Consider the following 17448-nt stretch of genomic DNA (forward strand, 5'->3'; position numbering starts at 1 on the left):
TAGGCATCGTTTTAACTGAACCACATAAAATTTCTTGTGTTGACTGGTATCTGGAACTTTTGTCTTCCTCTTCTTGGCATTTTGGACTTACTCGCCACGGCCCAAAAACGAATTACAGTCGATTGAAATTGAACGTCGACAAACTATTTTTAACTTTTCATTGAAATTAGAAATGGCTGATTTTTTTTTTAAATCACTCAAATCAGTTAAACAAAATTAATTTAAACCATCAAATTATCAAATAATGAGAGAAATGATTGATTATGATTTAGTTTTAAGTTTTAGATCGTCAAAACGTCTATATGTCAAATCTCAAATAAAATTAATTTTTTATTTAATTTTAATTGATTGATAAGTAAATAATCATTTCATAAATTTTGATTTAATGATATAATAGGGTAAGACTTTTGATAAATAGTTTAAATTTCTTAACGTTTCTCTCGCTCTCAATTGTGTAAATTAGTAATTTTGGTGAGTTTTGTTTATTTTGGTGGTCCACTTATCTTTTCTCTTCTTTTCTCTATCATTATAAAATGAGTAATGTTAGGCGTCATGACTGTCATCAGTCATGATGCCATGACGCCTACGTGGCAGCACACCATTGGGTGTGCTGCGCCTCACATGAGAGAGAATGCAACCTCAATTATTCAAAGTGTCAACTCAAATTTATATTTTTTTCTTTTCTAAATTGATTAGTCAAATTAGGGATCACATTTTGGCGGAGGTTAGAGGTGAATATTCTGAGTAAATGGGGTCCCCGTTATAAAATAAAACCAACCAATTGTTATATCTACTTAGGTTCCAACTAAGTTAGAGGGACACTAGCCGTTGGCAATAGATCAAATCAACTGTGGTCGATTTATATTTTATTTTTATTTTATATTAAATTTAACTTACTTTATTAGTGTTGTGTCATTGGTAAAAATTTCATTAAAAGATTAAAGAAAATCTAAAAGTCCAAAATAACTTTTTGGGCTAAAACGAGTATATTTTGTCGTATATCGGGGGGTCCCATGCAACGCGCAAACTAGATAACTCTAACATTTAAAAATTCAAGATAAATGCCATCTATAAAAGATAAATATCATCCATAAGAATTTTAATCATAACGAGTTCCAAAATATAAAAATTTTAATTTTAATAAAAGTAGAAAATGATAAAATAGACATTATCTGTGAGAATGATAATTCTGAACTAATTGGGATTATTTTATACTTCTCTATAAATAAACATACACTTATTCCAGAAAAGGTATGCCTCTGATACTGGTTTCAATACGACATTCATCATTTTCAGTATATGATTTAGGCACCAGAGTGTTTACGCGGGGACCTCTCCACACTCTTTGATTGTTTTCTTTCTTGTAGACTCAGGTGATGACATTTCCAGTCAAATGAATTTATTGTTCTAATTCAGCACTAACAATTGGTGTCGTATGTGGAAAAAGTTCAAAAAACCTAAGGATACTAAATGGTCCTTACACTATCTCAAGTTGAAAGTAACAAACACAACGAAAAAGGTCCTAATGTAGACAACTCTCTTAATACTAATATGCTAAGATTCTAGGATTCACGAGAATAATCCAATCAACCAACATACTCATCATGATTTCAAAATTCTCATCAATCACTTTTTTGGTTTGAGCCTAACTATCCCATGCGCTCAAATTGGGAGGCCACCAATATTATTCTAAAATGATAGGTCCAAGCAAAACATGTTCAAATTGCAAATTACAAAGTCTTATTATTTAAAACTTAATATTGAAGCGTGAAATATGCAATAACGATTTAGGACTCATTATCCAAAAATCTAGTATTAGAAACGCAAAAAGTATAAGAATGATTTGGAATGAGAAACGCAAAAAGCATAAGAATGATTTGGAATGAGAAATGCAAAAAATGTGACAATGATCTGGAATTAGAAACGCAAAAAATGTGAGAATGATCTGGAATAAAAAAATACAAAAAGGGTGAAAATAATCTAGAATTAGAAATTTAGAAATCGTGAGAATTAATGATTTAGAATTAAAAACGCAAAAAGTGTAAGAATGATCTAGAATCATAAATGCAAAAAATGTGAGAATTATCCAAAATTAAAAGCTCAAAAAATGTGAGAATGTTCTAGCATCATAAATAAGGGCAAACCATGACACACTCTACTTTATCCTCCGATAAACTCGAATGAATGAAAGAGTGAGAAGTAATTGTTGTATCATAGACAAAAGAACATTAAAAGACCCAAAGTCCAAAATGACAAATGCCAACGCATTGAACTCATTTTTGAAAATGGATAGATATGCAAAAGACTTGTGTTATTGGTGTCGTTTTACAAACGTTTTTGAGTAAGAATTCTCAATTCTTAACTGTTAGAATATTTTTTTCTTGTTATATTTACACGCTAATATGATTTTTTTTGATAAAAAAAATAAACAATGTCATTGTTAATTATGTTTTTTATAGAAATTTTTGTACTAACTTTTCGCTGTTAACTTATCAAGCCCCATATATAGAAGATTTAAATCTGAATCTCTATCTAACTTTATTTCTCAACATATATATTTAGTGATATATAAGATTTTTTCATTTTCTCTATTAATTGATTTGCAAATGTTAAGAGACACTCTAATACTTGTGGTTTCCGAGAACAAAAAGTGGCTCCACGTTGATGTCTGGACAAAGTTGAGGAAATTCAGTAGCTTCTTTAAATTTACTTAGATGTCAGTATTTAATTAGTTAATGTTTGCATATTCCTTGTCGCAAGTGAACAGAATTATAACAAATAATATAATGATTAATAAAGTATTGTTATCATGAAAATTAGTTTTTGATCTTTACTTTAATAACTATTAATTTTAATAAGCCACATATAATAAAACAATTACTCACTGTATGTAGTTATCATTTTAATTAAAATTGAATGACTAACTAAAAATGTAAAATAACTCCTTGAATTTTTAAATGCAGAAATCTAATGCACTAGGGTTCATGAATCCTAGTTCTTCAATTGGTTCAATCTTCCAGTGATCAGGTTTTATAATTCTTGCTTTTAGCTGAAAATCGATAATCCTAAGTTAATCAAAAGTCTCTCTTAATGGTCAATCGAATCTATGTTTACATATGAGATTAATTATCTTTAATTAATATATAAATATTCAAACATGCATTTATCCACAATGATCATCTAAATAAGATTTCACAAGGCATAATGATATCTTTATCTATTATCGAATCTTATGTCGTTTATTATCAAGTGCTAATTTATATTAAATCTCTCGAAAGTAATATAAATCACAAACACGTTTTAATGGTGGCCAAACATTAAAACGGAATTCGTCCATAACAAACGATTAACCTGAAAGACAAGAATATAATAAAACCCGAATACTTTTAATTAAACCATCATTGAACTAGGTTTTATCAATCACCTTAGTTACAAAGTATTTAGCCTAACATAGTTTCAACCAATGAAAGAATAATAAAAACGGAGTTCATGATGTCAGAGAGAAGAAAGAATAGAAAAATACAATCAAAACTGAAGTTCTTCAAGAAAATCTCATTCTTCTTCCTCGACTTGCCTTCTTCTCTTCCTCAAAAACTCTCCAAATCTTCCAAGAATCATTCTTTATATAGTGCTTTTTAGGTTATCAAAATTGTGCACCTTAAAGGAGTCTACCCCCACTTGATTTGAAATAAAACGGCCTTTTCATGAAGCTTTTAGTCTTATCGTAGAATGTTTGTCGCGGCAGGACTGTGAGCCACATAACACTTTTCCAACTACGACTTTACCACAGAATGCTTTCCATGATAAGGCCGTGAGCCACATAAAGTTTAAACAGTCACTACCCTACTATAGTATGCTTTGCGTGATAATATCGTGAGCCACATAAAGGAATTCTTACCACGACCGTACCACGCAATGCTTTGCACGATAGTGCCGTGAGTCGTTTCTCCTTGATTTTCAACATTTCACCAATGACGTCCTCCTTCTGATGCTTTGCAACCTTATCAACCTCGACTCTGAGTAGACCTTTGAGTCGTTTCTTCTTAATTTTCAACACTTCACCAATGACGTCCTGGGTTTCTTTAAACCCCAATTGCACCAAATTCGTCTTTAACTCTAAGTAATCAAGTTGTTAAGTCATTATAATAATTTAGGATGTGTTGTCTTTGTTTTTTAATTTTAATTTTTTTTAATTTTTTATTTTGACAGTCCGTTTTTGAAAAATTAAAAATATATTCTCTTTGTCATTTTTAAAAGCTATATTTCAAAATAAAAAAATAGAAAACGCGTTCTGCTTGAAATTTTAAAAATAAATTTTTAATGATATTTTATTAAAAGAATTTAATTATTCAAAAAATTAAAAGTATTGAATTTTGAATAAATAAATAAATTAACTTGGGCAAAAAAAAAAAAGGAAACATTAAAATAAAAATTAAAAACGTGAACTGGTATTACATAATGTGATTATAAATGATAAGACTGTATCAAATAATTCAATAACAAGTGATGTAACATCCCGCTTTCTCGGGTGCGTTATGACTTGGGACAATTTTGGAATAATAATTTTTTTTTATTTCAAACACTAAAGCTAAATCACATCATTTCTCAAATCCGTCCGAGAATTTTCAATCATTTTTCTCGAAAGAGAATCATTATACACATCAAATGCGGAAGCAAGGATCGAACATGACATCTTAACATTGATTATAAATCAATTCTTACATCATCGAGATTCCTCAACACGTTCAGAATTTAAAGTAGTAGAACTTAAATACATGGGCTACATAACATACATTTCATTCCTCATACACTTTGTTAAGTGCCATTTCATGCCTCAATTATCTTCGTATCTGCTACAATCTCCATTTGGAACGTTTGAATATTCTAGAATCAAAACCCAAGTTAGATGATGAATCATCTAAGTAAGGGTACAAAAAACATATTTCGTGCATGAATGAATGTCTTACTCATCGTAGGTGTCAACTACACCCCTCATGCTACCTATCATTTTTGTGGTCATCTTTTTCGAAGTCGGGGTGTATGGGTGCACCCTTGGTAAAACAGCGGTGCCAATTTGTACTCCTTACGGCCACAATGCGTGTGATCAATGATATCAACGTGTACATATGCATTTCATAGCATGTCATGTATACAGTTTACGTGATGGATACATATCCGAACATGTCAACATGATGAAAACATTTTCGAGGAACATAAATCACTTACAAACCAAGCATTTTTCATAAAATTAAATTCAATTGGAAAGTACCACTTACATTCTCAAGCTTATTAGGCTATCTCGATATTCGTGCCTTACCTCGAAATACGTGCATGCCTCGATTTGAGTACCAACCTCAAAATTCGCACAAGTCATTTCAACTTTAGCCTCAAAGTATCATAATCACCATATTTATTTAAATAAGTATTGAAACCTATTTTTCCATAATTTATGGTATTTTCTTTAATTTTCTTTCTATTTCTTCCTAATTTTCTTCAATAAATCCAAACTAAATATTTCTCAAATGTTTTCTCAAATATTTCACTAAAAAAATTCATAAAATAATATTCTTGAATTTCTAAAATTTTTTAAGAAATTTTACTTACCTTGACTTAGTATCTCCGACTTTCTCGGTATGCGTGCCATATTCTCGAAATACGTGCCCAAAGCATTTTTTTGCCCAAAATCTCCGATATAACCATAAAACTCTATTTCCTGTTTTTTAGAATTTTTTTCCATATTTTCTATATTTGTTTCTATTTTTTCTTTCATTTTCCTTTTATTTCCTTTTCTTTTCTTTTTTTTTTCCTCCTTCTTCTTCCTCCCTTCTCCTGCGCGCAGCACCATGCTAGCTTCCTTTCTCTTCCTCATTTCTTCTTTTTCTTTTTATTTTCTTTCTTCTTTCCTCCTCCTCTTCCTCTTTCTTCTTCTTCTTCCGTCTCTGCCATACCTACATAGTGCGCCTCTTGCGCACGACTGCCTCACGGCCAACACAACCTACCGGCCTTGCCGCCGTGCACCGCCATCTCCACCGCATACTTGCTGCTACCCAGCTCCACCGCGTACAGCCGCAACCACCGCGGTCACCCCCTGCTTCACGGTGGCTTGCTGGAGCTCGCGGCCATGGCTGCCATGGCCGCAGCTTCGCTTGCTTGCAGCCATTTCTTGAGCCTCCACCAAGCCCTTTAGTCGTTGCCGCATCGTGCGATTATCACAACAACCGCTACCCCTACTCCGCGTGCTGCTGCTTTGCTCGTTGGCCCGTCTCCATCGAGCTTGAGGCCCGCAGCCATGGCCGCTGAACAGCAACTTGCTACTGCTGCTATGGCCATTTTCGGCCATCTCCCTCACTCTGATCTCTCTCTCTCTCTCTCTCAATCTCCCACTTGCTTGCTGCTCTCAATTGGCCAAAATGCATCTCAATTTATAGGCGGCCATTGCTCACGAATGTGTGTGTATATATATATATATATTACATCACATTAATTGCTAAATCTCTCAAATATTCAGACGCTACCTCTTACAGATTTCTTTCCTTAATTCAGGCTGCCACAATTTCCTCATTTTGCGGCCAAAATCTCGGCCATTAAAGCTTCACGGAAGCTAACCGTCGACCACTCACGCACGTGCACACACACACACACACACACACACATATATATAGCTATTATATAATACACCAACAAAAGGGAAATTACACTTTTAATCCCCATAATTCATCTTAATATCACTTGGCAATTTTTTTAATTGCAACCATGCCCTCAAACCTCAAATTAATTTGTATTTTAATATTGAAAAACCAAAATTAATTACTTTAAGGTTACTCGATAATGATGATTTTGCCTCAGTGTCCTCACTGGGCTATTGTTTTATCCCGAAACCATTGAAGGGTTGCTTATTAAGCAAAACTGAAGCCCCCCTAGGATTCCGTTGATTTTTCGGGAGTCTCCCACAACGATTCGATTTTGTAGCCTAAATTGTAATACCCCATGTTTAGATAAGATTGCCACGTAATTTTAATAAGTTTAGAACACCGAAAAATTGATTTTATAGCAATTTCAGGTACTGAATCAACTGCAGGGAATGCCTCGGAGTGAAATTGTCTAAGGAAAAGTATATAGTATCGATGAGCGTATCGAGTTGGGATTTATGGAGTCGAAAAAAATCGGATCAGGAATAATTTTTGGTACAACTAAAATACAGCTGCTATTTAGACTGTAAAACCAAATCGTCGTAGGAGGCTCCCGAAAAATCAATGAAACCCTAGGGGGGCCCTAGTTTTGCGTAACGAACAACCCTTCAGTAGTTTCAGGAGAAAACGACAGCCCGGTAAGGACACTGGAGCGAAATCATCATTTTCAGCTAAAAATTAGATTATTAATTATGGATTTTCAGTATTGTAATACAAATTAATTTGAGGTTTAAAGACCACACTTGCAATTAGGGAATTGCACTAGTGTAATAGAGATACAATTTGGAGTTTAATGTATAAATTTTAAAGTAATGATGCAATTTTTATATAATTTAAAGCAATATATAATTATATATATACAAGTATGCGCATTCTCTGTAAATCCCACGCGACCCTCCCCCATGCCCTGTAAATCAGCCATCCGCGATTTGCGTAAATTGGAAGAGATTAGCAGCGAGATTTGCGGAAGCAGCAGCTAGATTTGTGGAGTTTTTTCTGGCAAGCGTGGTGGGCAAGTATACAACGATAATATATATATGTATATATAAATGGGTCTTGCGTGGAGCCACTGCCTATAAATTGGCAGCAATCTTGGCCAATTGAGAAGCATCAAGAAGAAATGAAATGTGTGTTGCAGAAAGTGGGGGTCGAGAGCATCAGAGAGAGAGAGAGAAAGATGGCGAGAGAGAGAGAGATGGCCTGAAGCAATGGCCATTTTCCAGCAGTCGAAGTCGGCCATGGCAGACGAAACAGGTAGCAGCGGCTGCGAGCGGTGCAATCAGGGGGGCCGAGGCAGCAAGGTGCTGTGCGGAGGCGATCGGTGACGGCGATGAGGCCGAGAGGCGGCTGGAAGAGGCAAACCCGCGGCCATGGCAGCCATGGCCGTGAGCTCACCAAGCTGGGCCGCGAGCAGGGGCTGGACGCGGGGCCGCAGGTGGCCGCGATGTGCGGCGAGGGCAGCCGCGACGGGCGATGGCGAGGGTGACGGCAAGCCGGGAGCACGCGGGCAGCGGTGGGCATGGCGGTTCGAGCGTGCAAGGCTGAAACAAAAAAAGGAAGAAGAAGAAGAAGAAGAAGAAGAAGAAGAAGAGAAGGAAGAAGAAGAAGAGAGGAAAAAGAAAGAAATAAAGAAAAGAAATGAAAAGAGGAAGGAAGCCGGTTGCAGGTGGTGCATGCGCAGGAACCAGAGGAAGGAGATGATGAACAGTAGAAAAGAAAAGAAAAGAAAGAAAGAAAAAGAAAAGAAATGGAAAAAAATAAAAAATAAAAAATAAAAAATAAAAAATGAAAATGTCGAAAAATCCTAGAAAAATAGGATTTGGATATTTGCTAATATTTCAAAGATTTTGGGTGAGAAAATAGTTCGGGCACACATTTCGGGAATATGGCACGCATATCGAGGAAACTGGAGATGCTGAGTTAAGGTAAGTAAAATCTCCTAGAAAATTTCAGAAATTCAAGAATATTATTTTATGAATTGTCGTAGTGAAATATTTGAGAAAATATTTTTAGAAATATTTGAAATAATGGAGGAAAAATAGGAAGAAATAGAGATAAAATTATAGAAAATGTTAGAAATTATGAAAAAATAGGTTTTAATATTTATTTAAATAATTGTAGTGATTAGGATACTTTGAGGCTAAAGTTGAAGAGACTGGTGCAAATTTTGAGATTGGCACGCAAATCGAGGCGATGCACGAGACAAGGCACGGAGATCGAGGTAGCCCGATAAGCTTGAGAAGGTAAGTGGTACTTCCTTGAAAATGTTTTTATCATATTGACATGCCCTGATATGTATCCATCACATAGATTGCATACATGACTATGAAATGCATAATTACACGTTGATACTGTTGATCACACGCATATGAGGCCGTAGGGAGTACGAACTGGCACCGCTGTCTTATCAAGGGTGCACCCATACACCCCGGGTTCGAAAGAGGTGGCCGCTAAAATGATAGGCAGCATGAGGGGTGCAGTTGACACCTACGATGAAAGACATTGCATACACTCATGACATTGCATTTAGTACCCTTATTTAGATGGTTCATCATCTAACTTGGGTTTGCCCCTGGAACATTCGACGTTTCAGCCGAGACTTGCAGAGATGATTCCGAGATTGGTGATATGTAGTGATGCGAGACGTCAAGAAGCGAGTAAATGTACCATGTTATGTTGTAATATGAGTAGTTTAAGAATTATGTACATTGCATTTATCATCAGACGCTTATGAATTAACCTTGTAATGAATGTCATGTTTAGTTATTATTATATGAGCAGGTTCGATTCAGCTTCCGCTTTGCATTTATTTTCTAGTGTAGATATCTCGCACTAGATAAGGTCTTAGGGAATTTCAGGATAATATAGAAGACAATGAAGTCTAACTTTAAGTGAACCATTACAGTTTACGATTACCGTGTGCTATAATCCTTCTATCACCTAACATTCCCACTGAGCGAGGGTCATGAAATGATGAACTTACAAATTCAGTAACTATGTGTTAAATCATATTAGTGTGACTAGATAACACTTTAGAAAACATCTTTCCTGACTAATCAAACTGTCATGACTAAGGATTGTCCCGTCACACCAGCAGTAGACCATATAGGACGTTTACCTCATCAATAATGATGAGGATACAAATTCTATTCAAGAACACATGTCTTCAAATACTAACAATACAAAACCACATAGATGAACCTCCCACCTCGCAATTGGATGGTTTGACACATTAACAAATCTCGCATACTAATATACACGACAACCATGTCAGTTCAAGTCTAACGATCAACTACACTATCACAACTAAACAACATGACCATCATCAACAAAGCCATGTGATCAGTCATCCAACAACCACCCATAAGTTTATTAGAGACATCCATGTATCATATGGTACGTGACTCACCACCCTTACCCTCAGTAACTCATACTGATTAAGATAGTAAATTATGTACTAATCCATACTCGATTAATTAGAGTTCCCATCCGATTAATCTTAGGACTATGCATTATTTAAGAAATCCTTTCATTGAATAATCTTTTTACACAATCTTAACATCTTAAGAATAAGACTTTCAAACAGGAAATCTGGTAACTAATTTATATAGCAAACTGTAGAGTTTATGAATGAAGATAAATTTGTCTTTTATTAATATATATATATATATAAAGATATAACAAATGTATTTATTACAAACCTTGTAGATGTCATCTAAATCTAACATTAGAGCACACATCACTAACAGTAACATTTAATAACTAGTAAATTTTGATCATCATAAGGTTGATGGAAAATGTGTCGAAGGTCACGCCTAAGCATTATTACCCTTCCGAAGTCCTTGAAAAATGTCCCTGGTTATATTCAATTTATGAACAACACTGCTTATGTCCAACCTCTCTTGGGGTGACTCCACAGAACATGCCACTCCAATCTTGATCATACGAATCAAGCAATCATTTTCGTAACTGCCATTTCTTGGGCGGGTGGTTGACCTCATCTTCTTGTTGCTAGTCAAGGCAACCACTTCTTCTTCATCATTGTACAAGAGTTTTGGATCCACAATGTCCATCACATGGTCGGGTATAGCCATCCTGGCAAAGGTGTGAAGATTGAGACTTGCCTCAAACATCGTCTCTGTTGGCCTCTTACCTGTCATCATCTCCAATAGCAGGATCCCAAAGCTGTAGACATCCCCGTCTCTTGAGACTTCACTTCCAAGCCCATATTCTGTAGGTTTTCAAAATAAATCATTAATTGTTGGGGCTCATTGTTTAAACATTGATATGGATTTTGTTAAGAATCAATAGTAGAAAAATTCATTTTTCTACACTATTGGATGAGATCTATATCTCATCCTTGCAAAATAGTAATCGAATGAAATATAATCAATTGTAATGATTACCTGGAGCTGCATAGCCAATGGTTCCTTTCACACCTACAGAATTGCTTTGATTTGGATTCATTTCTAACATTAACTTGGCCAACCCAAAATCTCCAACATGGGCAACCATGTCTGCGTCAAGAAGAATGTTGCTTGGCTTTAGGTCACAGTGAGTAATTGGTGTGTGGCAGTGGCGATGCAGATACTCTAGTGCAGAAGCCACATCAATCGCTATGTTTACTCTTTGTAGAAGATTAAGTCTCATGGCTTGATTATCTTGATGGTTTTCTGTTTTTGGATCTGGATGCAACCACCTCTCCAAACTACCCCAGGGCATAAACTCGTAAACTATAGCTTTGAAGTCGTTGCCTTGAAAATCAACACTTGAACAAGAAGTCAAAATCTTGATCAGATTTCTGTGTTGGATTCTTCCCAAGGCTTCACACTCGGCCATGAAGCTCCTAGACACCCCTTGACGTTCAAGGTTAAGCACTTTGATTGCTACAGTTGTTTCCCATAGTATTGCTTTGTATACAGAGCCAGAACTGCCCGTTCCAATCAAGTATGTTGAAGAGAAGCCTTTAGTTGCTTTGTAGAGGTTGTCGTATGATATTCTATCAAATGCATTCATCGACAACGAATAAAAAATTGAATCTTTGTTTTTCTTCTTCGAGCAACAAAATACTGTCGATGATACCACAATAACTACAATCGCCATAGATGGGATAGAGATCAGCAAGATGATTCTAAAAGACGTACGATGTCTCTTCGATTTTTTCATGGTGCATGTTGGCAGGTGTAATTCAGGTACGCCTCCACAAAGTCTAGGATTCCCCAAGACTGATATTGCAGTTGCATTTGAGAAAACTCCTTCGATCGGAACTTCACCCTCAAGATCGTTGAAAGATAAATTCAAATTGTTCAAAGAGAATTTTGCCAGGTACTTTGGGATTTGACCAAAAAAGTTGTTTCGAGAAAGATCCAAATTCGAAAGACCTCGAAGAGATTGTAAAGATGAAGGTACAAAACCTTGAAAGGAGTTTCCTTGTAAGAAAAGGAACACAAGACTATTGCAACTACCAAGCGTGGTTGGAATCTCACCGGACAAGTCATTTTGAGATACATCCAACTCTGCCAAATTTTTTAGATTGCCAACTTCTAAGGGTAGGTGCCCAGAGAAATGGTTCCATGCTAAATTGAGTGAAATTGAAAGAGTTGAAATGTCGAAGAGTTCTTTGGGAAGGGCTCCTATCAGGTTATTGAAAGAAAGATTCAACCATAATAATTGTTGACAGTTTTCAAGGGTCTTTGGAACTTTTCCTTGCAACATGTTGTCATCCAAGTAAAAAAGGATCAAGGATGAGAGGTTTCCTATTGACTTCGGAATATCTCCCTCTAGCCTGTTGGAATGAAGAGACAATTTCTGCAGCTCTTTAAGATTGCCAATGTTGTAGGGAATTCTGCCCTTGAATTCATTCTCACCCAGAACTAGCCTTTTTAGTCCTGTTAGATGGCTTATTTCGGAAGGGATCTCTCCATATATATGGTTTTGTTGAAAGTTTAAGATAGACATTGTGGCTGAGAGGTTCCCGATGCTCTTAGGCAAGGATCCTTTTAGTTGGTTGAATGCAACGCTCAAAAATCGCAAATTTGTGCAGTTGACTAAAGATTGAAGAAAATCCATTTCGTCAGGTTCTCCAGTCCCCAAATTATTGTTGCCTAAGTTTAAAAAATTGAGGCGAGGCAGGAGTTTGAAATCAATTGATATTTTCCCACTAAAATGGTTAGCTTCTACTTCAAAATATTCTATATTTGAAAAGTTGGGCAGTGATACAGGTAGGGGTCCAGTGAGATGGTTATCACCGAGCGCTAGATATTGAAGCTGGGGAAACGTAGATGCAAGTTCTAATGGGATGCTGCCAGAGAGTTGGTTTTGTACTAGGGAGAGCATAGTTAATGATGAAAGGTTGTAGATAGATGAAGGTATCTTACCAGAGAGTTTATTGACATCCAGTGAAAGAAAAGTTAAATTTTGGAGCTGGCCCAAGGCCTCTGGGATGGTTCCTGTGAAAGCATTGAAAGGCACACTTATAAACTGAAGAGATGTAAAATTTCCAATGAAAGAGGGAATCTCTCCGCTAAAATTGTTTTTTCCCATTGTAAGACGAATGAGCTTTGACAATGAACTAAGCTCTATTGGTAGTTTACCGATCAACTTGTTCATACCAATTCGAAAATACAAAAGATTGGAGCAGTGAGATAAGTTGGCTGGGATTTCACCCGTCAGTGAATTAAGATACAAGGATAGTTCCTGCAGCCTGAATAAATTGCCAACTTGTGGTGGGATTTCACCTTGAAAGCTATTGTTATTGAGCCTCAAGACTCGAAGGAAGCTCAAGTTTCCTATGTAAGGAGATATGAATCCTGTTAACCTTCTCGCGTGCAAGTCCAAGATGGTGACTCGCTGGTGTCGGTTGCCACACATAACCCCTTGCCAGTTGCAGAAGTGGACACTATTGTTCCATGAATCCATAACACCTTCCGGGTCGTGAATAATCTTAGACTTGAAGGCCAGCAGTGCTAGATGATCTGACGTGTTACCACTCCAAATAGCAGCGGTCGTGAGAAGAATTCTGAATTGCAACAAAATTGGCACGACCAAGACAAATATAGTTTGGATGTAAGGCAAATAGCAACGCATTGAACTCATTTTTGAAAATGGATAGTTATGCCATAGATTTGCATTATTGGTGTCCTTTTATTTATAATGAGGGTTTTTCATTTGGGGTTCATATGGCCACATAAATTTTTGTGGTGAGTGGTGACATAGACATATAAATTAAATGCCCCAAGTACTTTCGCAATTTCCACAACTTACTCTAATTCCATAACAAAAGTCTGAAGTCTAAATTGAGATCAGATCAAGGTCCTTTCAAATAACAGTACATGGAAATGTGAATATTTTAAATATTAACATTTAAAATTTCTTCATCCACACATACTTGTTCAAATGGGTCAAAGTCCAAAGATATTTTAAACTTTGAATCACTTTAACCTTTGTTCTGATTCACGATAAAATATTTTGCATTAAAAAATAATTTAAAATAAAAATACTACTAATATTAGTGCACTAATACCAAATTTAAATAACATCTAGTATAAGTGTTGTGCTTAATACATAATCTTATTTGTTATTTAAATGGTCATATCTTAATTAATAATTTTTCAATTGTACATGAATGAATCCTTACATACCTTGACGATCTTATTTTAAATTATTGAGAATATGTGAGAATAATCTATAATACAAAATTTCTTAAGTTGTTAATTTGAATACACTAAGTATTGTTCTAATAACTTTTTATTAAAATAATATTATTCTATAGAAAAACTCTGATTCCATACCAAAAATCTAAAGTCTAAATTGAGATGAGATAAAGGTCGTTTCAAATAAAAATGTGAATATTATAAATCATAAATTTTAAATATTAATATTTAAAATTTCTTCATCCACATAAACTTGGTCAAATGGGTCAAAGTTCAAAGATATTTTAAATTTGGTGTAATAGAGTGATATATCTTTAACTTAGGGTGTGTTTGATAGACGTGAAAAATGAGAGTGGAATTTCAATTCTCACCCCAATCTCTAGAAGTTTCAATTTCTTGATTTCAAGAAAAATCTTTACTTTTTAAACTAAGATGGAATTCGAATTCAATGAAATTAAAAAGTTGTTTGATAGAATTTCTTGAAATTTAGATGGAATTCGAATTTCACTCTCATTTATGGTGCGTTTAATTGCAAGGTGGAATTTGAATGGAAAGAAAATGAATTCCAGAAAATTGAATTGTAGGGAAAATAAATTCCTGGAAATTGGAAGTTTAAGCAGTTTGATTGGTAGAATTTTCTATTTAGAAAATGATGTTATTTTCCATCTTTGGGTGTTTGATTGGTAATATTTTTCATAGAATTTGATCATTTTCCTTGCATTTCGTGTTTGATAGGCATTATTTTTCATGGAAAATGACACATTTTCTATGGAATTCAATGGTGAAAATGTATTCAAAAACACTAAATCGTATTAAAAAAATCAAAATAATAACCTATTTCAGATTAATTAAATCATTTTTCCAATCAAATCAAATCACAAAATTATTTTTTTTTTGTTTTCCAAATTTACTAATTTTTACGTATTTTTTTACACAATCACACATATATAGACATACACAAATACAGTCATACACACATACATACACAATCACACACATATAAACATACACAATCACACACATAGAGACACAATCATACATACACACATACAGATATATACACATCCTCGCACACAGACATATATATACATACATAAATATATATATATACACACAGATACAATCATATATACACACATATACATATATACACGTCCCAGCACACAGACATATATATACATAAATATATATATATACACACAGATACACACACACACATATATATACGTACACATACATACATATTTTTGGAAAGTAGCCTCCCGCTCACACACCTGCCGTCAACCCACTTGCTCGCTCGCTCGCCCTTTCTCTTGCTGCCTCTCTCTCTCTCGCTCGCTCGCCCTTTCTCTCGTTCGCTCTCTCTCCCTTTCTTACTTTCAGTTGAAGGGGATGAAGACGAGAGTATAGTGGGCATTATTTTCCAATTGCTTGGAAAATCAGAGCTCCTCCCCCCATGGAAAATGGTTTCCGTGATTTGAAGGAAAAACCGATTATGTGACCAAAAATTGGAAAATGAGTTGCCTAAAAAATTTTGGCTGTCAAATACTACACAAGTGAAAATTTAGGTGGAAAAAATGTCTTTTCTCAAGAAATAAATGGTTATCAAACGGGGCCTTAAGTGTGTTTGATTAGAATTGTTTTCCATGAAAAATGTCACATCAATGAAAAAATTTTCATGGTTGTATGTTTGATTGCTTAACATTTTCCATAAAAAAATTTTATAGTACAACACATTAAAGTATATTTTGACCAATTTTTCATAAAAAATTGCAACTAGGGGAGGTGGGAATTGTTTTCCATGTAATTGAAAAATATTTTCCTTTTCCATGGAAAACATTTCCACCTCCCCCTAGTCATATCTTCATTCATAATTTTTCAATTGTATATAAATGAATTCCTAGATAATTTGATGATCTTATTTTAACTTGTCTTATATGTGACAATAATTTATAACACAGAATTTCTTAAATTGTTAATTTTATTTATATCACCCTTAAAAATATCATTAGAATAGAGTAATTTGACCTATCTTATTTAATATACATAATTTATAATTTATTATGCATATTTAATAAATTTATTTGATACACTTCTAGAAGCTAAGACTGTGTTATCTTTGCTTTTCAATTTTCACTTTTGAGTTTTGAATTCATTTTTAGTTTTTTGTGTTGGTAGTCTATTTTTAGAAAATTGAAAACGCGTTCTCTTTGAAATTTTGAAAATAATTTTTGGATGATATTTTATTCAATAAATTTAATTATTTAGTAAATTAAAAATATTTAATGTTTATAAATTATTAAAAAAATATCTACATTTTAAAGTTAATAAATTTTGTAATATTTTTTTCATTATAATAATAAAATATGAATAAATAAATAAATAAATAAATATGTTTTGAGTTTTGAGTTTGTTTTGGATAAAAACACTCAAAATAACTTTTTGTTATTTTAAGTTTTCCTTACAATTTTTTTTTTTATTTTCAAAAATACATTTTTAAAAATAGTAAAGAAAATGCGTTTTCATTATTTTAGAAAATTAAAAATTAAAAATGACTTGAAAACATTAAAAAAAACGCAACCTTCTAATGGTGGGTTTCTTTGAACTCCAATTATACCAATCTTGTCTTTTTAACTCTAAGTAATCAAGTTGTTATCTCATAATAATAATTTAGTTATCGCGAAAAAAACTGTAAGAAAGTGAGATAAAAGAAGTAAACACAAACCCCTCTCTCTTTACATGTGAACGTGGCCCTTTTCTTCTGAGATATATATTTTTTTATTTATCAATAATATGACATCTTCTCCTTGACATCACTGATATATTGTCATCAGTGATGACTCTTAACATTTTTCTTTAAGATTTGAGGACCAAAGGGAGTAAATGGGGTCCACTCATCTTTTCATATTTTTATAAAATAAAGCTAACCAATTTTTAGAATAGGCTCCTATAAAGTTAAGACTGGACACTAGTCATTGGCAATGGATTCAAAAGAATCATAGTTGATTTATATTTTATTTTTATTTTATATTAAATTGAACTTAATTTAATAGATGTTAAAAAATATTTTTAACTCAATTTAATTTATGTTATTTTTATTTAAGAAG

At 34.1% G+C, this 17448-nt stretch overlaps 1 protein-coding gene across 1 annotated transcript; it reads right to left on the bottom strand.

The window, feature by feature from the left end:
- Positions 1 to 10504: 10504 nt before the first annotated feature.
- LOC127794211 (putative receptor-like protein kinase At3g47110) lies at positions 10505 to 13784 on the bottom strand. Its single transcript, XM_052325153.1, has 2 exons — positions 11096 to 13784; positions 10505 to 10920 (listed from the first exon to the last, which is right to left on the bottom strand). Exons 1-2 carry the CDS (start codon positions 13782 to 13784, stop codon positions 10505 to 10507), a joined length of 3105 nt encoding a protein of 1034 aa, XP_052181113.1.
- Positions 13785 to 17448: the final 3664 nt, after the last annotated feature.

The sequence above is a fragment of the Diospyros lotus genome, chromosome 2 (genome assembly GCF_014633365.1).
Source record: "Diospyros lotus cultivar Yz01 chromosome 2, ASM1463336v1, whole genome shotgun sequence".
Lineage (NCBI taxonomy): Eukaryota > Viridiplantae > Streptophyta > Magnoliopsida > Ericales > Ebenaceae > Diospyros > Diospyros lotus.